The sequence below is a fragment of the Aspergillus caelatus genome (assembly GCF_009193585.1).
Source record: "Aspergillus caelatus strain CBS 763.97 unplaced genomic scaffold BDV27scaffold_97, whole genome shotgun sequence".
Taxonomy (NCBI): domain Eukaryota; kingdom Fungi; phylum Ascomycota; class Eurotiomycetes; order Eurotiales; family Aspergillaceae; genus Aspergillus; species Aspergillus caelatus.
In genome coordinates this window covers 38,490-61,971 of record NW_022475360.1, presented here as the reverse complement: position 1 = coordinate 61,971, position 23,482 = coordinate 38,490, and the positions used below count along the sequence as shown (strand labels likewise).

Genomic DNA, 23,482 nt, shown 5'->3' with positions numbered 1-23,482 from the left:
GGAAGATGGTCGAAAGGAGTCTAAACTGAGCCCATCCCGGCTGTACTCGTCAGAGCCCGAAGCCATTCAACAACTTCATTCGGTGTGGGTCCGATTTGCGCGGTGATGGACGTTACTGGCGAAACCACTGGGGTAGGGATGCTGATCGGTTCTTGTTAAGAGCTTAGTAGCGAATACTGGAAAACTAACCGTACTATCAGGTGATGTAGAAAAACGGATGGCTACTCTGCACAAACTGCGACAGCTGAAAGTGCATCTTAAAACAGTCACTTGAGCAAAGCCAGGATAAACATAAACTCCACGGCAGGACCGATGAATAGGATGTAATCGAGACAAGTAATTGCAATTAGGATATAACGTGATCATACAGGAGGATTCTGGCGCTATATCGTATACTATGCCGCCAGTACACCATCCTAGAGGGCCGTTAAGGCCAAGACAAAGTACGAAACCGGCTACCCACCACTAAAGATCGCCTCGCTCATCCTCGGTATAACCCAGAGCACGGAAGAGTCTAGCAGTTTTCCCTTCTTGTGGGTCACACAATACAATCCCATGGCTTTTCAGGTATTCAGTCACTTCCTTATAAGCCTTATCGGCCTTCTTTTTCGGTACTTTGGCTTCGATTTCCATCAGGTGTAGCGAGCCGGCGGCGACGTCATCGAACTTGGCTTTGTGACCTTCAATCCGTATCTTCCACTTGGCATTCTGATACGGACCATAATTTATAAGCTCCTCCCAGTTGACGTTCTCGTAATGCTCCGCGAGCTCGATTTGTTGGTCGCACCAAATGCTAGATCCCTGCAAGGGGCATCGCTTCTCGCAAGTGTACGTAGGATTTTCACCGTAGCGATCCCAAACACACTCTGCCGATTCCGGCACATCGGAGGTTTCCTGCTGGAGTCGTACTTTCACCGTGGAGATATTTTCGCCTTTCGAAGTCTTGGTGCGGAACATGAGGCCATCGGAAATGTATACCGGGGGGGTTGTATCATAGTAGGTAATCGGGTTTTCTTTGTAAGGGTCGGGTGTTCCCAGTCCCAGCTTTCGGAGGACAGTTTGAGGGTCTGGATCACATATCGCCCATTGCAGGTTGGTTTTCTTTGCGGTAACCAAGGGGGCTACAAGTAGGAGACCGGCGTAGTAAGTAAACGACTTCATGATTTGAATTGCACAGGATCGAAGTCAACACCGACAAGCATATACAAAACGATTGACGGGTCTTGATATATATACTATAATATCAAGTGCAGGCATCAGGGGGTCATGACATCAATATATAATCATGGACGTCGGAGTTCAGTCGCATGCGGCGGGCGGTGAACACGCCAAAGTATGTAGTGCAAGGTGGCTGGCTGGTGAACCCTAACTTCTCCATATCGGTGACTGAGATAACCAATGTGACATATCACTCCTTGATTCGGCTTCTGTCAGTGGGCACTTGGAATGCTCGTTGTTGAGCTGAGGGTACCTATTCCGTACCTCCAGAACCAAGGCCCCACTTCCAGTTCGGGAGGCTTCTATTTGAGGGAAGTATCGGCTTGGTCAAGGTCCACTCCGAAAACTTAGCAGGTTCTTAGGTTCCTCGCATGGAGAGATGTCCAATAAAATGTGCACACTGAACGAGCTCGGGATCAAGAGCTCTCAGCTCCCTTGAGATCGGCATTCGAAGAACCATGACGGTATGACCTGCTCTGATTATCTACGATCTTCATAATGCTCCGTAATAGTAGCTTTCACGATCATCCTTCCTCACCAACGGGGAAAACTGAGTATTGACCCTTTGACGTAAGAAAATCAGACATCTGGAAATATGACCGCCGCCTGCGATAGCCTTGGTAAGGCTCCTTCAGAGTACTCAACGAAACTCTGGCGCGTTTCCTCCCTCCATATTATAGCATATATGGTCACTGACGAGGGATGCAACAAATATAAATTTCACCATAAAATACAAAAATCATAGGCAGATAGATGCCTCTATTTCCATAAAATAAGAGACGAGGCTGCTACACGGTTTTGGTCAAAAGGAGGCCATTCAAGACGCGTCGGGAGAAATGTGACTCCCACGTGATCACCGGGGACGTTTTCCCGGTCCTCCGACAATATTTGCTAGAACAAAAACTCGTTGGGATTGAATACCTGTCGTACACCTCGTTCTACAACTTCTATGTAAAAAATGGGTATAATCGACTTTATCAAGGATATTATCCGTCCCGGTAATGGGGTGGATTATCCCAAAGCTGGCGATATGGTCACGGTCCACTACCATGGCTATCTTTACGATCCGACCCGATCATGGAACCGGGGGCGTCGGTAGGTCTCATAAGAAGATTGCCGTATGCCTTCTCTAACCTTGCCCTTTTTTTCCCAGGTTCGATAGTAGTATCAAGCGAGGAATCCCCTTCACGTTCCAGATTGGTATGGGTACCGTCATCAAAGGTATGTACATAGTTATCTATATCAGCTTCGTGACGCTGTCATGTATAGTTCCACTAACCATATATCAGGATGGGAGGTCGGAATTCTTGGCATGAGCCTTGGGGAAAAGGCTCTTCTTACGTTTGGGCCGTAAGCGTCTCTTTATGCGCGACTACCCCCTTGAGCTTTTGCTAACCAGTTGTACTTGGCGTGTGCGCAGTCACTACGGATATGGTGCAAGGTAAGTCCTCCTTACATGGATTGTTCCTACGCATTGTGCTCACAAAGCATGAAGGGGTGCACCTCCATTTATCCCCGGTAATTCAACTCTTGTCTTGTAAGTATCGACTCTCTTGAATCCGGACCTGAGCAGGCACTTACGACAATGATAGTAATGTGGAACTTTTGGCCATCAATGGACGCACTCTTCAGTCAGATGACTCCGAATAGTGAAAGGTACGGCATGCTGTATGTTTACTCTCCTGTGTATTAAATCCATACTGCGTCTACAAAGGTTTCTTGTATATTGTACAACAGTATATTATTAGGAATACATGGCCCGCAAAAGGGTAGCATGGATGTTAGCCCAGCACCTTGTTGGCTCCCACATTCAAGGTATATCAATTTCATATCGCTTCAAGGGTTAGTCTACTCCAGAATGAAGCGACTTGGGGTAAGGTAAAGTCAGCCATCCATGACATGACTTCCGTTATTGAAACTCAACCGGGTGTAGATTACGTTACGCAACTAGCCGCATATCATAAGACTATACATTATGAGCCATGGCCTCGTCTAGAACCCTCAGTGCTCCTGTTTCTCAGACGACAAACAAGTCTACTTTGCTGGTGACTGCCGTTCCTTCTGCAAGAGAGGGATGGTGAGGAAAATGGAGGTAGCACCAGGGGCTCTACTTCCAACAAACATGCACTATCTGCACGCTGAAAAAAAGAGACATTGCGACACGAAGACCATTTGACTAGCATTCCACAATGTCGGTCCCTGCCTCACTAGGAGAAGCTCCGAAACCGATACCTATAACGGTGCTCTCCAATCGTCCAATCGCCCTTGATGGCTCATATTGTCATGCATGAATGGGAACTCGGACTGAATTGATTGTTGGACCACAGGCTACGTGATTGTCTCTTTCTGTTCGGTGTTAACAATTACAGGACCCTGAGTATAGCTGCTGGTCATGTATATGCTGCATTATGAAAGTAGAGCCATGTAACGTTTACGTTCAAATACAAAGTGTTCCTCCTTTACATCTGCTTACTCTCATAACCTGTTGGAAATGAATACCAGATGTAGGAGGCTAATAACGGTTTAGCCTCTTATAATATCTTTGTAATAGGCTCTTCCTTATAAATTGTGTAATATCTTCTCGCCTAAGAAGACAATGACAAGCAACCTACTTCCGTATTCTTGGGACTCTTTTGACAGGTCATCTGGAGATTGTTCTGCGCCATATGTTAAGGAACCGGTAAGTGGGATAAACTTTACCTATACAGCTTCAAGCTATTACAGTGAAGACAAAAGAAATCCGGTTTGCCATTGATTCTCGTGTAGATCTCCATAAGTAAATTACCATTTACATTCTTGTGTTGATTTTGCGATCTTGCTATAAGAGGAAGAAACCTAGGCCTTCCGAACTTTACTGGTAATTGCTACTACCATGGAATTCTTCGACACGAAGCCATGGGTATATTTATGTCTTGCCACCCTCAAATGTAAAGCTGTAACAACCTTGTAAAATGCTAGATATTCTCGCGGATGCCTAGAGTCAATTTAAATAAATAGGTTTTACAGTCCATAGTGGATCTGAACCAATACCATAAGCATAAGACTCGTAAATATGAAAACCTTGTTGCATTAAGATTGTGTCATGCCATTACCCCAGTATAGTGAGTAATTGGAGGCGGATTTGGAGCCGAAGCCTTTATTGCTTCTTACATCAGCGGGAACCATATCCGATTGCAGCAGCAGATGGTTCGTACACTTAAAGATGTCAGTCAGGATACTAAAAGCATAATCCTATTCTATGACACATTCACATGGTATTGCTTTATATTATATCGACGGGAAACACATATATATATTATTGATTGAAGTGGCTAGTTTCACCTTTATGCTCTAAAATTATTGACCTCAGTAAACCACTTATCTACAAGGTGCTTCTAAAGTCTCTCCAAAATCTCAGGATGAGGCTTATACTGTCTTATAATCATCTTATTTTGCCATTATCTCTAGCAGCATGTGTCCTAGGCTCTCCAAATGTTGTTAAGATGGGCTTTTCACGGCGCATGCAAAGTGCTTCGAATAATGGCACTTTTAATGTCTCACTAGGAAACTATTTACCAGCAGGCATATATTATGTCAATGCCTCTATTGGCACCCCGAAGCAAGAGGTGAATTTGCAATTGGATACTGGTAGTAGTGATGTCTGGGCTTTTGGTGTGCATTCCTGTGACCCCTCAACTTCTTACTGTCTGGGCGGTGCATGTAAGTTTAGAAACTGAACCTATGCTTATACCTGCTTGCTGTCGCGTCCTTTCACCTTTGCTTTCACCTGGAAGTACACTAACATCCAACTTCTTCCAGACAATCCAAACCGGTCCAGCACGGCGACTGTCACATCTGAAGGGGGTTTTGAAATATCTTACGTTACCGAAGGTTCAGGAGTGAAGGGTGACTGGGTTAAGGATGATTTTTCTGTTGGTAATATAACCATTAAAGGCCTCAGTCTGGCAGTCGCAACGCAGGCGGCAGGTGTTCCTACTGGCATCATGGGCATTGGGTTTCCGGCAGATGAATCGAACATAACACAATACCCCAATTTCGTGGACCAAATGGTACAGCAAGGTCTTACGAAGAGTCGTTCATATAGCCTGTGGCTAGACGATCTTGGTATGTCCCCTGAGCCATCACATATTGTTATAAGCCTGCTAAATGAAAAGCTAGACAACAACACCGGGAGTGTGCTTTTTGGTGGATACGACTCTGAGAAATATCACAATGACTTAGTAGCCTTGCCAATGGAACCGAACGCGAGTGGGATTTTCACTGATCTCGCCGTGACATGGACCTCCTTTTCCTTCACAGATGCGAATGGTACAGAAACCACAATTTCTGGTCAGGACTTCAGGGAATATGCCATTCTAGATTCTGGTACCACGCATGTTCTAATCCCGGATGACATATATAGCAACATAGCCAGCGCAGCCGGGGTTCAGGATAATGGCCAGGTCAATTGTGGGTTGGCGAAGTCTGTGACTGGGACATTCAACTTCGGCTTTGGGGGTCCGACTGGAGTGGCTATCCCTGTTCCTTTACATGAATTTGTTTTACCTGTCATTTTCCCCAACGGTACTTTGATGACCGATGAGAACGGTAACGATGTTTGTATATTTGGCATGGAGGCACAAAATAACCGACCGCTACTGCTTGGCGACAGCATGCTACGTGCGGCATATGTTGTCTATAATCTGGATGAAAAGTGGATCGGTATGGCCCCTACTAATTTCAACAGCACAACCTCCAACATCACGGAAATTATCCCAAGCAGTAGCCTCCCTGCTGGATGGAGCTCCGCGCCCAATATTTCTGTGAGCCAGACCGCCACTGGGTCTATAGCTCCAGGAGGATCTGTCCCAGCGAGTGCCAGCGGATCCGTAACTTCAGGCTTTTCCACTCCCGTCACTGCATCCACAGAGGCTACTGGCTTTACAACAGTTATCTGAGATCTAAAGGTTCACCGGTCGTGATAACATTGAGCTTCATTGTGTGTTATGATAAGTGTGATGATCCCCTGAAATCAGAAGCATTTGTAAAAGTTATAGTATTGTTAGTTTGTATAGTATAGTACTTTATTTACCACTCGCGCTTTACAAATTCACGTTTCATATAAATTTCCTGAGTACTTCCTACTATTGATTATCGGAAATCTAGCTCAGCTAAATTTGAAAGTATACGTAAAGGGGTTGGTGACTACACGACTATGCCAGCTAATTAAGCATGAGTGCAAAATAAATAAAAGTAACCTGACAGCCCGTGTTCTCCTGTCTGCACTTACCAGCTATCGCCCTAAATAAGTAATATTCTTTCGAAAGAAACAGTCAAATCAACAGAAGGCAGTATGGCTGCCCAAGTGCTCGCCAAACCATGATCGTTTGTTTTGCAGTCAAGCCTATGTATTGTGGACGGAAAATGAAGCCTACATTTATGTACTTAGTTAACGTGTGAGCGAGTTAAAAAGCCTTTATGATAAAATAACGTTCAAGTACACTATTTGCAAGTATACCGCGAACGAAACGTGCACATTACTAGGTCTGTTTTCCGTTCGACTTTTACACATACCATCTATCTTGACACCGATCAAAACTAGTTTGAAATGATCTAGGCAACACTATTTGTGAAATATTCGGAAATAGGAAATGTAGTGCGCTGGGTTGAACCCACGGTTGGATTTAATCTAGACTCTCGGCGGAAAGTCAATCTTAGCAGGTTCCATGAACTACTGCGCCTCGCTTCCGTATGAGCAACCTCTCGGCCTGCTCTAGAGGTGGCCAGATCATACGGAAACTGTCATGCCACTAGGATTACGTCTCCCACGGTCGTGAGACATGTTTGATAATACGATTTCCTTCAACATGGATATAAGGATACAGCACTAGAAGGTTCTACCCAGCATTAATTACCTGAGGAGGGGTTTAAGGATAGTCATAACTCAAATAGATCATGAATGGCAATCCTAGCGATGGATTAGAAAGCTTAGCCTGTAGGAATATAAAGCTTCTTTAAAGCATAGTTAGGAGAGAACCTGACCTAGTCAAGGGTTGGGTACAGGAAGCCGGGAACCATGGTTAAATACCATAGCAAAGAAAAAGCAAAGAAGACCAAATCTACTCTACGTGATTGCCTGAAGGTCGTAACAAGGAATGATGACGTCTTAGAGTGAAAAGAAAACAGAGCAGGCTGTTTTATATTCAACTCAAACTCAGATACTATAGAGATCCAAGCAAGGGTTTCCCAACAGTGGACGCTTTGAACATCAAGGGCTGCGAGGCTTATCTATATAAACTCCACATTGAACTTCCCACATTTGTCTGAAACTATCTTACTATTAAATATTATAACACAGGAATTTCTGCTATCGGTTCACTATATTGAACAGGCTTTTGTCTCTGGTGTTTCGCCTTTCTACCATCTTACCTGGAACTCAGGGCTGAGTATAGCGAAACTTAAAATGCTTCTACTCGCAAGCCTCACATCTTTACTAGGCCTGGTGGCAGGCCTTGACCTTCGTAAGAGACCGGTTCAAAAAGGACACCGGGGCGAGTATACTTGTGCACAGTTTGAATGCAGCCAATTTGGCTGTGCTGCAACAGGGGTGGAACTAAAATGTGTAAATGCAATGAAAAACGGATATGGTATGCTGGGCAATTCAGTCATTATTATGCAAACCCGTTGAACAGCGAAAGGATTGCTGATGGATTATAGATATGGAGTACAAAGGAAAGATCATGCATTGTGATCCAGATAATGGTCACTTTCCCTGGCGGTCCTGTATTTGCACTATCGATTACCTGGACTGCAGTTAGTGATAGGGCAGGAATGAAATGGTGGGAGATGAACCCGCCCTCATTAAAATCATGGGTCTCTGTACCTTTTCCCGGGTATGTGGCGCATATATCAGGTACAATGGAAGGCTACTCGGATCACTAACTAAATTGTTGTTGCTCAACTATTAATGTTCTTTTGTGCTGCTTAGTTTAGTTGTTCTTCCCGGCAGCCATTACTATTCCATAAAATCATAAAAATAAACATGCTATCATTAACCTCTTCGTGAAAGTACATTTTAATTTCCAAGTTCCAATTGTTTCCTGCCTGTGAAGGATCCATATTATTTCGAGGACCACTACATGGGTTCTCTAGAGACCACAGGTAGTATGGAATAAGGTGCTACAGCTTAACGATACACGAGACATTCATGGAAATAAACAGACTATTTGACACTATCTTCAGTTTCATTCATTGCTGGCAATACTGACCTAACTATAATCTTAAGGAGTGACACGGTACATATAAATGATGATCCAGAAACCTGGCTAACACCCCACGGGAACAAACATGTAGACATTTGAACATATAACGCAGCGCCCCCGCAGCTTCAAATGCTATCTTTATAACAAGACAGCCTCTGCACCAACTCAGCAACAGTTGTGATAGAAACGTTGTGCATGAGCAATATGCCTATCTCTAGTTGTCCTTCTCACACAACGCGGCGAATCGGTCAATGTATCCAGGAAGAGTCTTGGACCACGCAGTCTCATCGGAGTCGAGCTGCTTAATCTTCTGGCACTTCTCCTCGGTGAGCTGAACCGAACTGGACAGCTGCTTGACTTGCTTCTCCAGAATCGGCTGGGAGGCTTTGAAGGCACAGGCACCATAGTTAAACAGCCCTTCTGGGTTGTTACACAGAGGCTTGTTCCCTTCAGCTGCGCAGCTCTTCTGTACCGCTGCAATGAGCTGCGTGCTTGTCTGATTATACAACGCCTGCTCACTGGCGGGTACGCCCAGTTTGGTGTTTACGCCCTGGATGAGTTGCGGGAGGACGTTGTTGTGGAGGTATTGATTGTGTTGGTTGATCGTGGCAGTACAATTGGCCTTCTCACAGACCTGCGTATGGAAGTATTGCATCAACTTGAAGGGCTTTTGGCCGAGGACTTGAGGAATCTCCAAGCACGTGTCCGGGATATTTGGGAAAGTGGCATTGCCAACGGAGGAAAGAGTGGCAGTGACCAGCAATGCAGATGGGATGGAGAACTTCATTTTCAAAGTAAGATCTGGTTTATAACCTCAGAAAATGATAGACAGATTGGAAAGCAAAGTAATGAGGTGTTTGTTCGCTGAGACTGATGATCTTGATGATGCCCATGATGGGTAGCAGTTGGGATGTTTAAATACCTTTGAGCCACGGCATAATCGGCATAGAGAGCATTTGTTTACCTCAGATGACTGAGGTAATGAATGAATGATCGCCTGAAAGAGATGTTTCATACTGAATCAAGCTGAGCACACGGATTCCCATGATCTTCGCGGACATGGACAGTGGTATAACCAAGTCCCATGTCGATCACTCATCTATCCGAGGTGATCCTGTTTCACCACCACAGGGCCAAAATTTCAGCCACAATATGCCAGAGAAAAGGGCATCCGAAGATCATCCGACAGCCGAACCCAATTTTGAGATCGAACAATGCTTCTAGAAAATGCCTAGAGAGTCCGGCAGTGCAAACATCCATAGCGTTTCGCATGCCGATTATAATACCTGGGGACTAATGAGTCCCAACGATACGACTATACGCGTATACCTACCCGTTGATCATCGTTAACTAGTATAGTATCACTACCTAGCGATATCATTTCATGCATGCCTCGGCAATAGCAGAGTATAATTACTCTGGCGCCGCCACTGGATATCTTTGCAGGCAAAGGACTCGGTACAAAACGAATGAGAATAGCAGAATTGTCTAGATCTTTGTCCCCCATTGTGATTGATCGAGTGAATGTTTATTTCGAGTATTCGACTTTCTATAAACCATAATACTCATACAATACAGTCACTGAGGTCAAGGTACGCTAGCCTCATGTATATGTGGAGTCCGTGAGCCTGTTTCAACAGTCCTGGAACTTGGGGAGCGCACAGATGTCTGATCTCGCAACGCGAAGGGATCCCAGACGTTTCATATTGCTAGACACTAGAGCTTCCCACAACGGTTAAGATTAGAGAGATAAGAAACGCGGTATGGGGTGGGCAGTTGTTGAATAGGCTCATATTTCTCTGTAAAGCCCCTCTCTCTACATGAGTGAAACAGGTATTTACTAGTGGCACGGGGGGGCACAGCATGAATCTATACCCTCTCCCTGCTGATCTCAGTGATGATGAGCAATGTTCATGTCAATAAACGTTTCAGTATGTACTTTCACGGTCACTCTCCTGTTCATACTAGAATATACGATATCAGCCTGGTTATGTTCCTGACCATGGGTGTTTATGACAGGAACCAACTTCGGCCAGCAGCGTATCCTCGTCTTACGGAATTGTTAACCAAGGAGACAGCTCGAATCGCATGGTTGGTCCATTGGTATGGATGGGAGAGCTTTATAATGATCAGTTAAAATCTTAATGTGCAACGCGTCATCACGAAGAGAGAATTTTCGGAGCAGATCCTGTCAAGCTGCTGTACGAGACATCTTCCCTCGTATTTCAGCCAACAGCATCCCAAACAAATTCACAAGGAGCGGATAAGCGTATTTTCTGAATAATATAAGACTTCCCCTCGACTCCCAAGGGCTGAATAGCCCAAAGTTTGTAATTGAGTGCGTGATCTCTGCTGTTCCAAGACTCTGTGTCCGTGTCGTATGCTCCGCCTCATGCACTTCCCTACCGACTTCCACTATCGTGCGCTTGTTGTGCCGCGGGTCTGACTGTCCCTGTTTGCCATCGTCTATCTCCTGCAGCTTTCTCATCTCTACTGTAGATTCCCGACCACTGTCACATCAAGGCTCGGCTCCATATAGACTTTACGGCAGACCAGTCGTCAATAAATTCACACATCTTTCTCTCTCCCCCTTCCTCTCTCCCTTTTCCTTACACACAATAATAGAGTAAGTATGTAAGTAGGCCAAATTCAGCTTTCTTCTAATCTCCCCTGATCTGCATGGCCTGGTTAGAGAGTTTACTAACGAGGAATTATGAGGCGCGAATGGGACACTGATTGAGAGAAAACAAATGCAAAGCAAGCCAGACAAATGCCGTGCCTGATATGGCAAATGCGCCGGTGGGGAGGCATCAACATGTTACTAGTGGGCGAACAATGCGCTAAAGATGTCGGAACAGCTGTAAGGCAAACCATTGAAAGCTAGAGCTCGGGGGATCGCCATTCCGCTAAAAGATGATGCCATGCCCTAATTCTGCAGACCCCGCATATCGACCGGCCAACAGCCTAAGAAAGGTAAAGTCTGAAGAATAAGGGCTCCGAGAATATCCCCGGGTCCTATCAGCCACGCCTCTAGTGTGCAGTTAAAGTACAACACCGGGCTAGTTCAGGAACGGGCGTAGCTTTGAAAAGAAGAAAAAGACGTTGAGGAAGATCGAAGCCTGCAGCAATATCGCTTCTCTCGGCACAGTTAAATACGCGTTTGGCGCCGCGCTACGGTAGGTACCTTGCACGCAGATATTCAGCTCCTACACCGAGAAGCGCCTCAATCCCGAAAATGCATCTGCTCCATACGATATTCTTCATATTCCCATTGGCCAGCATGGCTGTACCCTCCGCTCCTGCCAATAACCTAGACAAACGGTCTATTACCTGCCTCACAGTCGGGGAATCAGCAACGGCGACCTGGACCAATAGCGCCGGGCAAACCTGTACTTTTGTCGGAGTGGTTGGGAGCAATTATGGTGCCAACAGCGCAGGCAATGGGGAGTACGTATTTTTCTGCGTCGTGAAGCTCAGGGCCAACTGTCTAACGAGCGTGGTCATCTTATAGCTACTCTTGCAACGGCCGTTGTGGTGCAGGTTGCACCGGCACCGCGCTAGGGAACGTATACACACAGGACTGCTTCTCTCATGACATCTGCTCATATTTCGAAAATGCTAGTGGAGGTGCCAGGCAAGTTAAACCCATGGTGACATTTTAGCTAAGCCTACGCCTGATGCTAACCATGCAACATTGGCAGTGATCCAAACTGCGGTGATGCTTACAATGCAGCCGTTGACGATACCGCGGGAGGACTTGTCGCTGGCTGCTCGCAGACGAATCCTACCAACTCGGTGTCTCCGCCGAATTCCAGCCCTATTTGTTCTTGATAAGGCTGTTGTTTTTCAACGTGGCTAGAATTCCCATAGCTGATCGGGGCTGTTTCTGTACTACTAGGCAATTGAGCCCTTGATGTTGACCTATCACTCAAAATTTTGAACCGTAACGTTCTGTAGGTTTACATAGGAAACGCATAGCTGTGTTGTAGCTTATCATGTAGACGTCCTAAATGGCAATGAAACCTAATCGCTGTGCCTCCTGACTGTATACACATCTCCAGATGTCGCGTTTCGTGCATTTCGACTCACTGTCGATCTTCTCCGGACCTCGTAATATCCTACTCCGATGATCCACAGTGAGAGCAGAACTAAAGCTTGTACAGGGGCAAAAATCGCCCCTCGGACCACCACAAATCCACTAACGATGGCAAAGGTAATAGGAATAATAATAGAGGGCTTGTAAGGGCGGCGCAGATCTGGTTCCCGAAGTCGCAAGATAATCGCTCCGAGGACAGTCAACAAGAAGAACGTGTACTCCCCCAGACCATTAAAGGTTAGAAGGGCCCGAAAGTCTCCGAACAGAATGTAGAAGATAGGAAGCGCGGTAGACAAGACGATCGCATTGATCGGTGCGTCTGATTTACTGCTCAAGGTATCTAAATCGGACGGATGCGCAGACGCACGATTCTCAGCAGATGGAACCCCTAATTGTCCGAGAATTCCTAGAAATTTGGGCAGCCAGTTCGAATTAGATGCTGCGACGATCATGCGGCCGGCGACGAATGAATTTCCCAGTAAGGACCCAGCTACCACCAGACAGATCAGGACTGCTGCGATAATGCCCGCGATAGGACCTAAGAGATGGGTAATTGCAGTCTCATCTAGAGTTAGACTGGAACATACGAGGCATAGTACGGGGACATACCACGGCAACGCTGTCTGTTGTTGACACTACACTCCACGGAAGAAGAATATAGTACGCTGTATTAGCTGCGATGAAGCAAAGAATGACAATGGGCACCGCAGCATTAATGGCGAGGGGAAGCTGGGTGGCCGGTGCGGACAACTCTGCTGTAATATAGATCGCCTTGGTCTGGCTGTTAGTCCGACTGTTTCCATTCTCTTAGCAGATCGGGGATACCTACTTTGTCCCAGCCCGAGTAAGCCCACAGTGCACCATATAAGGCAGCTGAATAGTGTCCGAGCATTTCCCATCCAGCCAGGTCGGTCCAATGGATCTCTTTTCCATCCGGACTCAAGGTGTCACGGTACCCAAACCACGACTTGGTGTACCAATCCGTTGCTGGTCCATCCCAGTGTGTGCTTGTCAAGTGAACAATCACTACGAGAAGGCCTGCAACTACGATGCCAGTGATCGTAACAAACTTTGTCGTCACGAAGAAACTACTCAACCGTGTGCTCACTTTTGTACTGATCGAGTTGGCCACCCCGATCGCGATCAACACCAGAATCGAGAGAAGCTTGTGTTGTATCGACGACGCCTGGTTAGTTATCCCAGCAGCAGAGTATATACTTTCAATAAAAACAATGCTGAGGATAGCGAGCGTGGCGGGCATCACCGCGATGATCCAGGTCCATGCGGCGAGGAAGCCCAGAATATCGCCAAAGGCATACTGCAGATACGGCTGGACACCCCCTATAATTTCCGTAAGCTTCCCATGGCCATACCCACTCTTTTGGGGTCAGAAATGTAGACCTTCACCGGAAATTGCTGTGCCCAGTTCGGCCATGGTGGTCGCCCCCGTCCACGCCAGCAGCCCTCCCACAAGCCACACAATGAGAGCCGCGCCGGGTGATGGAACATTCGTATCGATCGCACCAGGAGATGTGAAGACCCCACTGCCGATCACAATACTGATGACGATGCCAAATGCTTCTACGGCCCCAAGATTTCGCCTAAACGTGGCGCGAGGCGCTGCATCCGACGTGTCCGTGGGTGGCGCGGCTACGGTTTCATAGCTTGGCTCTGGGGAATCGGCGAGTAGGGGCCTTTCAATGTCTTCTTGAGGCTCAACATTAGTGGCCATGGTTAATGATAGTATGTTGTTGTGTCCAGGGTGGAAGATTTGAGCTCCAAAGGAAATAAGAAAAGAAAATGGGGTCGAATCACGCAATTCTTGCCTTCCCCGCTCCAAGTCCAGCGTCTAATTTATACAATTAGCCTCGGCACTTTAGCATCGACCCTGTCACCATAATTACTTGTTAGAAATATATAGGAATCAACGATAGAGCGATGAACGCTCATGTCTTAACCCACTCACCCACACAGTACTTGCACATAAATGTATGACTACTGGTGGCGGACTTGCGGATTGTACATCAGCGGCCTTACTAAGCCTAATGTGTATATGTTTAGGGCTTTTATTTGAATAAGACAGCAGTCAACGACGAGAATGAGCTATATATCCCCATCTTGAACATGGCGGAGTAGGTATTTCTGGATCTCCCAGACCATAGCGTTATGTATCACTTCACCCGGTCATGATGATATTAATTTGCGTTGGTTACGGCGATGATCGAGACTATTCGGGTTTAACAATGGCATATAACTCCTGTCGCGCAATGAAGGAAGGAACTGGGGTATGAGTATGGCACCAAGGCTTTTCGAAACATATTCCCCATGGATAATCAATAGGAGGAGAAACAGATATCTGGCAGTACGTGCGCACGGATTTGTGGCTGGTGCTTGTCTCTTATGAGCTACTTAGTGGGAAGCTGGAAAGCACATGTATTGGCCTAGTGCGCAGTACGTCGACACCATCCTAGTCGGTCAGGGGATAGGCATGTAACCCTGAAGCCCAAGTGCCGTCTATCTCTTCCATTTCTCTTGAGACAGTCCCGTGTGCCGTGCCGTATTCGTCCCACCATCAAAAGGAATAGGGGAGGGTAGGACTAGCCCCACGGCGGTTGAAAATGTTGTGCAACCCATGGCCCTAAGTATTTAAACGAATAAATTGATGCTTTGCATCCACCAATCGCCCTTACGTGGGAATATTGTCCGACGTTACGGTTTCCATTATATACCATAGCCAAGAGGCCTCTGGACATCTAGGACCAGGACAGTTGGTGTCACCGTTGCAGTGCATATTCCTTTGGCCGGCTTCGTATTCTGTCAGTATGCCAAGTTCACCGTTGCGTCGCGATGACAGGTCATTCCTTCTGCGGCACGGACTCGGTAAGTGACCGTGTACCAGATGGGGCTTGCAAAATGTCCGGTGGCCCATGACCCACCATCAATGACCCCAAAGTTCTTGCTTTGCATCTGCTTGTGACAGAGAATTCGCCGTGCCGCACATACATATCTCCCCAAAATGCAAGATGCATACCAGACGGTCCCCTTTCGAATGATTTACTACCCAAGAGTTGTTTTGAGAGTACAAAGAAGGCACAAGGTTATCACCGGCGGGGTTGATGAGGGCCGGGCGATCAAATGTACAACGGCAAAAGAGCCTCAAATGATAGGCGATTACAGCCAGAAAGTGAAGCATGGTCAGCGTGATCGAGCCAGCATAGCCCCCCAGTCATTCAAGAAACAAATGCTTGACAGTCAACTAGTAGGTGACGCTGAGCAAGGGAAAGTACACATGCCGAATCAAACCGAACCTGTTAAAACAGTCACCGATTAATGTTACGGGCAGAGGTCAGATATGATGGTCCGACAAGTAGCTGTGATACTTTGGGGAGACACAAGAGTACCCATAAAGCAATGGCATTCAGGATGACAGTACCTCTTCATGGTATGACAGTGGAATTTTGATTCGCATCAGGTCAACAGGTGGGCATCTGGATACAGATACCAATACGTTCAATATGTCCAACATCAATATTGTGAGGTTGAAAAACCTTTACAGGTAACTTCATGCCGTGTTGCATGTCCGAACCAAGGAGTATCATGAGACCGTCTCAGGGTTTAAAAGGTTATGTTTACACGAGGTTGTGTACGAGGTTTGTCTGCTATCTGTTATTGGGCTGCACCACTGACGCATGATGGGTATTCCAATCCTGATATGGAGTGCGGGCAAGAAGGTGTCGAGCCGATTCAGAGGCTCGGTCAGACGACCTTCCTCCGACACATCTGATGCATGCAGTGGGCCTAGGATTGCCTACATGTCGGATACGAGGACTAATGCAACCATAACTTAAATAGCTAGAAGTCTAACCAGATGGAATGGTGTTATATCGATAGCTATATCTGGCACATGCACACACCGGATACCTGGCTTGAGATATAAAAGCCAATGGCTGCCCCACCTACAAGCAATCTTTCCTCTCAGTAGTGTTTCAACTGAGATATTCATTTGACGACGAGCATCCCAACCATTGCTTTCTATTACCGACCTCTTACAATGAAGGTTGCACTTCTCCTTGCCGCTTGTGCCACTCTCGCCGCCGCCGCTGCGACGGAGTCCACCACGTCCTTTGCAGCCACGGAAAATCTGTCCTTCCCCCAAGATGTCTTCATCAGTTCTTGTAGGTGCTCAAGCATTACCACTACGGTACTGAGCGTGTACTAATAAGCTACGATAGCCTCTGAATCTTCCGCAGTGCAAGCGTGCGGAGGCCTGACCCCGGCTCAATGCAGGAATATTTGTGGTCGACTTGGCTTCCGATGTTTTCGCTGTACATCCACCGCCTGCGAGTGTTCCAACAACTGCTAAGCGAAGAGAGTACGCCCCGGTGGCCCGTTGACCGTAAGGGATCACCGGCGGAATGGGGATAGGCCTTATGAACTAAGTGATTCTGCTTCGTCTTTATATTCTTTCGTTCGGTGTCATTGTAAGTACTGAAGCATGAATTTTATCTTGACCCGCTTTCGCAATGATTAAAGTATCACATCAACTCCTTGTCAGGGCCTTAAGAGTTGGCGATATTATGTTGTCACGTAAGCAAAGAAAAAAAAAATACACGGCAGTTAACCATTCGGATTCACTGTACCTTGTATATAGAGTATCACGTGTTGATTGATGTAGGAAGCATATATGTAAGTGGTAAGGACCCAGTCTGATGCTGCGATCAAGTCTGTACTGGTGCTGCAACTCCCATCGCTCGGACGAGTGGACGGACTGCGTAGTTTCGATGGTTACTTGTATTGGATTAACTATCTCGACGTCCGATAAGGTGTCTATTTCCTGACTACTATGAGACAAAAGATGCAATGATATGATTAGATTAGATGCTAAACTAAGATTATTTTATACAAATTCGGGGTATATTGCTTTTATCGAAGGGAAGAACATTAAGACACCATCTATGGCCCTGGGTATCAAACGGAGACGATGGGGCATAGTTGTGTATGTGGGTGGGATCCGGTTATTCTTATTCCCTCAAGGGTCCATTGGTCTCGGCGGCAATTTCATTCTCGTCACTCATCGGCTCCTCGGCTTTCTCGTAGATGGGCGCAAACTTGCTCTTCATGCGCAGTCGCTTGCCGAAGAAAAAGAAGATGACGGGAATGGGCACCAGGATGGCCGCCAGACAGCCGAGTAGCGTGGACGCCCACTGGATCCCCATGTTGTTGAACATTTGCCGGGAGAAGAGCGGGAAGCTGGAGGCGACTAAGGAACGAACGAAGGTGTTGGCGGCGATGGCCGAGGCGGCAAACATCAGATACGTGTCAATGAGGTAGTTGAACAGCTGAATGAAGATGATCAGGAGTCCGAATCCGGTGAAGAGACCGCTCAGGGTCGGGACAATCCAGTGGATGCTATCGGTGAAGCCAGTCCAGCCGAACCAGAACAATCCCGCGGCAAAGAGCGCGCCCGCAATGATCACCGGCGGAAGACGCCACTCGGGCACGGGGATCCCCCCGTTGGCTTCGAGCTTCTTGTTGTACGCTCCGCTAGTCAGAATGATGTAGCCCGCCGCGATGAACAGGCCCACGACCATGCCAAACAAGGGGAGGCCACCCACGCCGGCGTTCATGCCATGGACCCCTTGGAACACCAGGGTATAGGCCGTCAGGAAACAGTAAAGCAAGCCATAGATGAAACTGAGGTAAACTGTCACGGCGAGGATCAGGGGCTCGTTGATGAGCAAACGCAGCGGACGGGAGAAGTTGTTGATGATCAGGTCTTTGAAGTCTACCTCAATCTCCTCCTGCTTGGCATGGATGCCCCAGTTCTTGGTGCGACGGCGCAGTTCCGAGGCCTTGCTGATCAGAATGACGGGCGGATATGATTCCCTCAGGAAGAAGACGTTCAGCGCGAACGCAAAAAACCCCATGAATGCCGGAATATACGCCGTGTACCGCCAGCCCAGATATGACATGTTGATAAAACCACCAATGAACGGCGCGAGGAGGGGGCCTAAAAACACCGTGCTCGAGAAAATGGCGATCGCGACACCACGGGTGCGATTGTCGTAAATATCGGAGAAGACGGCAGCGACGACGGCCAGGGGACAACTGCCAAAGATACCACAGAAGAAACGAGAGATCATGAGGGTCTGTAGGTCCTTGGCGACGGCGACGGCGATATTAAAGATTCCAAATCCCATCATCGCGATGACGATGGGTAAGCGACGGCCTTGCAATTCCGACATGGGGGCCCAGATCAAGGGTCCCGACGCATAACCGATGATATACAGGGAACTCGACAGCGTGGAGACTTCGAGACCGACGCTGAATGCTTGCGCGACATTTTTGCTGGAGGCGCTGAAGATGGCGGAATCGAAGGTGGAGCAAATACTAGTGAAGGCGAGGATGGCACTGATATAGACTCTATACAACCAAAGGACCGTTAAAACAAATGAACCGCCAACGAGCCTGGGAATCAACCACCTACTTTCTCTTCAACGGCCAGTTCTGGGGGTATAAGGGATCTTCTTTCCCGTCGAACTCCACCACGTAGTCCTCCCGCGCTGGTAAAGGCGGCGGATAAGGCTTTCCGGCACCAAATGGGGGCAATGGGGCCTTGGAGGGATGTGACTTGACACTTTCACCGACAGTGAGGGCATGTTGGAGGCGCTGGGTGTGGATGCGACTCAGGGCATCTGAGGCCCTGGTCGTATGGCGTTCGAGGTCAACCTCGGTAGCGCGCGAGCGAAGGGTATGCAATTGAGGGTCATAATCCACGGAGCTGGTGGTGGAGGACGAATCGGTTGTATCGGAAGTTGGGGGTCTTTCGGCGTAGTCGGAAGACTCCAGTCGTTCTTTGCTCTGGGCCATGGCCTCGTCCCCATTCCGATCATTGACCATCTTGACCGCCGTAGGGAGAGTGGGAGGAGTTTTATGTTGTTTCACGCTTGACCTACAACAGGCGGCCCGAAGATAAATAAATAACACGACCAAAAGAAAAAATTTTTCTTTTCCTTCAGCAGTTTATGACGAAAAGTTACTGCCTGTGGCTTAGAAATGATTCGAAATGAGGGAACCGTAACGAAGCTTTTCTCGTTTCTGTTGCTTTTTTTTCTGCTGTGCCTGCCGACTTATCCGTTCCAGACCCACTAGGGAGCCTGATGGTCTAAGGTTACTTATCTTTTTTGCCTCCCAACGACCGACCTTTTTTTGGGGATTTTCTTGAATTCCCCCCTTTTCTTTTAAAAAGGAAACAGTTTTTTCACAGATCGCAAAGAAGCTCGTGCGTGAACCTTACCCCTCTGGTGGAGGAGATCAGGCACACGCATGTCCTCCGGTTGTTCTTTTTTAACGGATTAACTTTTGGATCTTCGACTGTTTGCGGGGACGAATTTAGATGTTCCTGACGTCATTCATTTTGCTTCGGCATTCGGAAGATTTTCCGTTCCCGTGGCTGATGATCTTCCCGGCGGGATCTCCGAGATAATCAAATCCTCCTGCACAACCACGGGACCATCGTTGCTTAGCGGAGGGTCCGATGGGGATGTGATAAGACAACTTGATCAATCATCAATGGTCATCGGAAGTGCCTGATCATATAACCTTACTCCTGAAATAAAGTACTTATGTATTCATAGATTTATAGAAGCCTCTAATTTACTTCCACCTGTAGTAGAGTAGATACATATATATATATATTTACATCTGGTGGTGTTCTTGGATACATCAAGTATGATACTTGGCACTCAACAATGCACTACATGGAGAATTATACGTCGATTAAACAGGGAATCAAATTGATAAACCACAATCGCCGTATGAAATGCGGATCATTAGGCTGCTCTCCTAGAGTCACCTGTGGCTCTGTCTTAATTGGACAGTCACGTGGTCCGTCATTCCCTCTGCAGGTCACATGGAGTGCCCCTGATCGCATCATCACAAGAATGTAGTGAGCTGGACAACTACGAAGCACGCACACATAATCAAGTCCAATAATTACCGCGACACCACGTCGTCTCATTGGAGATCTTACAATGTGAGAAGGGCTAATATACAACGGCAGGAAACATACAGGGAGAAACACGATCGCTAGACAACGGATGCATGTGGGGATACGGGTCTATACATGCGAAATGCAGGTTGCCCAGGGAAGAGAAACCATGAAGGGCCGGTACATCAACTACGGATGAAGAACGGACCATGGAGAGAGGGACGACTATAGTGACATGAGAAAAATCGATCAAGACTTCCACTCGGCGTTCGGCGAGGACGGCCGACGCGAGTGGACATTGTCGCCGCTCCCCAGACTCAGACGTTCATACTTTTCGAGCATGTCACGGACCCCCGAGGCCGTGTAGTTCCATGACTCGCTCGAGAAGCTTCCCTGATATCGTTCGAGCCCGTCGGCATAGTTGCCCCACCCATCCGGCAACTGGGACGACGAGTGGCGTCTAAACAGCTCCTTCACCTCGTCGGAGACCGCGTCCGACTGCAGGACCCGCTCCTCTTGGTTTCGAGATCGGACGGACTGGCGGAACATGTGGAAGAGATGGCGGCCCACTTGGGACCGATTGGCCGTAATGGAGAAGGCACTCGTCAGCGAGAGGAAGTCGTGGCCGAGGATGTCAAAGGAAGGGTCATCGAGCATGGTGAAGAGCGCAAGCATCATGGCATAGGTAGCGAACTGATGAGCGCGCTCCATCCCGTATTCCTCACGATGAATCCGTGCGAGGGCCGAAATCTCGCGAGCGGATGCGAGACTGATCGCGTGGGCAGATTCGTCCATCGTCCGTCGTTGCTCCTCGGACCCTAGGAAAAATGATTGGACTCCGAAGCCATCCCGCGCCAGGCCAATAAGGAGTACATGATACCGCATTCTAAATCCAGGAGTCCACCTTTTCAGTAAACGGTCGGTGCAGTGGTGACAAGACGAGCAACGAACCTTAGCAGGAGGATATGCGGCGGTGATCTCTTAACCGTCCGGAACTTGTCTGGGAGGGCATGCTCCCACTGCCGGAGCTTATTGTAAAACTCTTGTTTCTGTCGATATTGGTCCGCCCGGGTGGTAGTCTCATGGTAGAGGTGACGGGAGATATCACGGGCGAGATACGAGAGCTTGCAGGCTTCATCGAAATATTGACTGAGCCATGACTGTCGGGGTCTTTTGTCAGTCGGATACGGGACCCACAGGTCCCCGGCACCGGTCTCGTTCGGGTCGATCCGGTCGAGACTGACGCTGGAGACCCGGCTGGGCTTCAAAAAGTTGGTATGGACCACCCTGTCGTCGCGGCGACATCAGTGTCGCGGATTCAGAAGGACTGGGAATTACCGACAAACATGAATGGGGAGAGACCTACGTGTCGACCTGGAAGACGCCCCATGCCGTTCGCTTCACGGAGGTGATCATTTCGTCGGACAGCTGCAATTTGCTGAGATCTAGCGGCTCCCGGTTGATGATGCCAAGTGCCTCCGCCATCTCGATCGCCAAATTGAGCATGGTATAGCCGAGATCGTCCTCTCCCGACATGGCGTATCTAGTGCCCATCCGAATGGACGGTTACGTTTACCCTCCAGATGATTCTCACAGGGGAAATGGCCACCTACCTTTCATATAAGAGTAACGCCCCTTGCAATGACGCTAGCCGAACCCCGCCATTCTTTTCCAGTTGATGGCTTGGTAGATATCGTTCCGCCTCGGCCAGGAAATTGCGTCCTTGGCTGGCGATGTCTCCTGGCACGACATATGCTTCGGAGTATTGCGAATAATACTGTCCCATGCCGTGACGTCAGTATGACCCGGAACGAGCCAGGGGGGAGCAGGAGAGTTCCTACGCATGCGTTTGCGAGAACAGCGTTGACGAGGAACGGGCTGCAAAGGTCGGAGTCGACGTTTCCGAGGGTCATATGGCGAATGAATGCTTTCTGGTCAACGAAGGCATAGAAGGGATAGTCCCACGTAAAATACAAGGACACTAGATGGGACACCAGATTGTCATCGTTCGTCACCGTAGTCCACGGTTTGGCTGGAACACGGAAAGGTGTAATATCACACAAGTAGTTAAGGTCCATCACCGAGGGCCGAGACGGCGGTGCTCCGCTGGATATATCCACCGTTTCCCAGAGACGTTCGAGACTACTGATGGCCTCACCATCGTGATCGGAGACTTGGACTTCACTCAAGGTCTTGTCAATGTAAGACCGAAGTTGTTCTACGGACGAATCCGCCCGCAGCAATTCGAATAGGCCTTGGGCATGCGACTCGTCCAGCGATCGCATCGCTTTTAGTAAATCATGGAGCAGATCACGATGATAACCCGGATGCTCCATCTGGCGTGTCGTTCTTAGTCCAAAGAGAGGTGCTTCTCCGACTCCTCCGGGACACACAAGGGCTCCTTAACTAGATAGATGCTTTGGTCGACCACTACTTCATTGGATCTCCGTGTCAGTATTTCGGCCCAGATCTAAACTTGACACTCAGATGCCTGCATAGTCTCTGGTCTAGCTGTGTGCCCACGCTTCTCGTACGATGAGCGATCGGTGGGACGTTTCGCCTGTGGAAGATTCAGACTTACCGAAGATGTCCCTAGGGCAGGATTGCCCGCGAGTGAATGGCGAGGGTGATCCTGTATTAATTTACCCCGGGCGTACATCAAGGAAGAAAAGCCAAAAGGGGGAAGGCGAGAGAAGAAAAAGAGAAGAAGAAGAGAAGGAAGAACATCCTCGTTCTTGTTCTCGTTCTCTTAGGGTTGACGCCGTGCCTGGAATGATGAATAATGACGTCACTGCCTCCTGCACAGCGCAAACCCTCATTCGAAGAAATCTTTGCTTTGCCTTCAGGAGCAAAACTTCAAATCAGGGCTGATTAGTCAGTCTGGGCCAAGGCTAAAGGCTATTTGCTTAAACAGTTGATCAAGGAGAAGTTCTCCCC

At 48.0% G+C, this 23,482-nt stretch overlaps 10 protein-coding genes across 10 annotated transcripts; 4 read left to right on the top strand and 6 right to left on the bottom strand.

Annotated features, from left to right (window-relative positions):
* Nucleotides 1-465: 465 nt before the first annotated feature.
* On the bottom strand, nucleotides 466-1,161 carry BDV27DRAFT_145573 (uncharacterized protein; the record flags this gene model as incomplete). Its single annotated transcript, XM_032070429.1, has 1 exon — nucleotides 466-1,161. The coding sequence occupies one exon, from the start codon at nucleotides 1,159-1,161 to the stop codon at nucleotides 466-468; it is 696 nt and encodes a 231-aa protein (XP_031927188.1).
* A 980-nt stretch (nucleotides 1,162-2,141) lies between these two features.
* Nucleotides 2,142-3,010, top strand: BDV27DRAFT_128997 (FKBP-type peptidyl-prolyl cis-trans isomerase). The gene is made up of 6 exons (XM_032067088.1): nucleotides 2,142-2,313; nucleotides 2,372-2,439; nucleotides 2,508-2,568; nucleotides 2,639-2,659; nucleotides 2,714-2,755; nucleotides 2,811-3,010. Exons 1-6 carry the CDS (start codon nucleotides 2,177-2,179, stop codon nucleotides 2,866-2,868), a joined length of 387 nt encoding a protein of 128 aa, XP_031927187.1. The 5' UTR covers nucleotides 2,142-2,176; the 3' UTR covers nucleotides 2,869-3,010.
* A 1,690-nt stretch (nucleotides 3,011-4,700) lies between these two features.
* Nucleotides 4,701-6,155, top strand: BDV27DRAFT_158166 (pepsin-like aspartic protease; the record flags this gene model as incomplete). Its single annotated transcript, XM_032072633.1, has 3 exons — nucleotides 4,701-4,917; nucleotides 5,017-5,322; nucleotides 5,377-6,155. 3 exons carry the CDS (start codon nucleotides 4,701-4,703, stop codon nucleotides 6,153-6,155), a joined length of 1,302 nt encoding a protein of 433 aa, XP_031927186.1.
* Nucleotides 6,156-8,673: 2,518 nt separating this feature from the next.
* On the bottom strand, nucleotides 8,674-9,246 carry BDV27DRAFT_158165 (uncharacterized protein; the record flags this gene model as incomplete). The annotated part of the gene is made up of 1 exon (XM_032072632.1): nucleotides 8,674-9,246. The coding sequence occupies one exon, from the start codon at nucleotides 9,244-9,246 to the stop codon at nucleotides 8,674-8,676; it is 573 nt and encodes a 190-aa protein (XP_031927185.1).
* Nucleotides 9,247-11,739: 2,493 nt separating this feature from the next.
* Nucleotides 11,740-12,318, top strand: BDV27DRAFT_158164 (uncharacterized protein; the record flags this gene model as incomplete). The annotated part of the gene is made up of 3 exons (XM_032072631.1): nucleotides 11,740-11,906; nucleotides 11,971-12,086; nucleotides 12,161-12,318. The coding sequence occupies 3 exons, from the start codon at nucleotides 11,740-11,742 to the stop codon at nucleotides 12,316-12,318; spliced, it is 441 nt and encodes a 146-aa protein (XP_031927184.1).
* BDV27DRAFT_172576 (amino acid/polyamine transporter I) lies at nucleotides 11,988-14,287 on the bottom strand (the record flags this gene model as incomplete). The annotated part of the gene is made up of 4 exons (XM_032075898.1): nucleotides 11,988-13,115; nucleotides 13,165-13,310; nucleotides 13,381-13,896; nucleotides 13,957-14,287. The coding sequence occupies 4 exons, from the start codon at nucleotides 14,285-14,287 to the stop codon at nucleotides 12,483-12,485; spliced, it is 1,626 nt and encodes a 541-aa protein (XP_031927183.1). The 3' UTR covers nucleotides 11,988-12,482.
* A 2,279-nt stretch (nucleotides 14,288-16,566) lies between these two features.
* Nucleotides 16,567-16,931, top strand: BDV27DRAFT_128992 (uncharacterized protein). Its single transcript, XM_032067087.1, has 2 exons — nucleotides 16,567-16,730; nucleotides 16,788-16,931. The coding sequence occupies exons 1-2, from the start codon at nucleotides 16,607-16,609 to the stop codon at nucleotides 16,916-16,918; spliced, it is 255 nt and encodes an 84-aa protein (XP_031927182.1). The 5' UTR covers nucleotides 16,567-16,606; the 3' UTR covers nucleotides 16,919-16,931.
* A 480-nt stretch (nucleotides 16,932-17,411) lies between these two features.
* Nucleotides 17,412-19,788, bottom strand: BDV27DRAFT_118093 (MFS transporter). Its single transcript, XM_032064731.1, has 2 exons — nucleotides 19,043-19,788; nucleotides 17,412-18,978 (listed from the first exon to the last, which is right to left on the bottom strand). The coding sequence occupies exons 1-2, from the start codon at nucleotides 19,453-19,455 to the stop codon at nucleotides 17,577-17,579; spliced, it is 1,815 nt and encodes a 604-aa protein (XP_031927181.1). The 5' UTR covers nucleotides 19,456-19,788; the 3' UTR covers nucleotides 17,412-17,576.
* An 896-nt stretch (nucleotides 19,789-20,684) lies between these two features.
* Nucleotides 20,685-22,314, bottom strand: BDV27DRAFT_117997 (fungal specific transcription factor domain-containing protein). Its single transcript, XM_032064729.1, has 3 exons — nucleotides 21,912-22,314; nucleotides 21,497-21,832; nucleotides 20,685-21,431 (listed from the first exon to the last, which is right to left on the bottom strand). The coding sequence occupies exons 1-3, from the start codon at nucleotides 22,097-22,099 to the stop codon at nucleotides 20,795-20,797; spliced, it is 1,161 nt and encodes a 386-aa protein (XP_031927180.1). The 5' UTR covers nucleotides 22,100-22,314; the 3' UTR covers nucleotides 20,685-20,794.
* On the bottom strand, nucleotides 21,797-22,981 carry BDV27DRAFT_118050 (fungal specific transcription factor domain-containing protein). The gene has a single exon (XM_032064730.1). The coding sequence runs from the start codon at nucleotides 22,879-22,881 to the stop codon at nucleotides 22,162-22,164; it is 720 nt and encodes a 239-aa protein (XP_031927179.1). The 5' UTR covers nucleotides 22,882-22,981; the 3' UTR covers nucleotides 21,797-22,161.
* Between the last annotated feature and the right edge of the window lie 501 nt (nucleotides 22,982-23,482).

Bases quoted from the DNA above. Each gene is read 5' to 3' on its own strand.
- BDV27DRAFT_117997 (XM_032064729.1), bottom strand. From the start codon at position 22,099: ATGGGCACTAGATACGCCATGTCGGGAGAGGACGATCTCGGCTATACC. The intron at 21,833-21,911 runs GTAGGTCTCTCC...CCGCGACGACAG, and splicing joins GGCGTCTTCCAGGTCGACAC to GGTGGTCCATACCAACTTTT. The intron at 21,432-21,496 runs GTTCGTTGCTCG...TCCTGGATTTAG, and splicing joins CCGCATATCCTCCTGCTAAG to AATGCGGTATCATGTACTCC.
- BDV27DRAFT_128992 (XM_032067087.1), top strand. From the start codon at position 16,607: ATGAAGGTTGCACTTCTCCTTGCCGCTTGTGCCACTCTCGCCGCCGCC. The intron at 16,731-16,787 runs GTAGGTGCTCAA...AAGCTACGATAG, and splicing joins AGATGTCTTCATCAGTTCTT to CCTCTGAATCTTCCGCAGTG.
- BDV27DRAFT_118050 (XM_032064730.1), bottom strand. From the start codon at position 22,881: ATGGAGCATCCGGGTTATCATCGTGATCTGCTCCATGATTTACTAAAA.
- BDV27DRAFT_128997 (XM_032067088.1), top strand. From the start codon at position 2,177: ATGGGTATAATCGACTTTATCAAGGATATTATCCGTCCCGGTAATGGG. The intron at 2,314-2,371 runs GTAGGTCTCATA...TTTTTTTCCCAG, and splicing joins TCATGGAACCGGGGGCGTCG to GTTCGATAGTAGTATCAAGC. The intron at 2,440-2,507 runs GTATGTACATAG...ACCATATATCAG, and splicing joins TATGGGTACCGTCATCAAAG to GATGGGAGGTCGGAATTCTT.
- BDV27DRAFT_118093 (XM_032064731.1), bottom strand. From the start codon at position 19,455: ATGGTCAATGATCGGAATGGGGACGAGGCCATGGCCCAGAGCAAAGAA. The intron at 18,979-19,042 runs GTAGGTGGTTGA...TTGGTTGTATAG, and splicing joins AACTGGCCGTTGAAGAGAAA to AGTCTATATCAGTGCCATCC.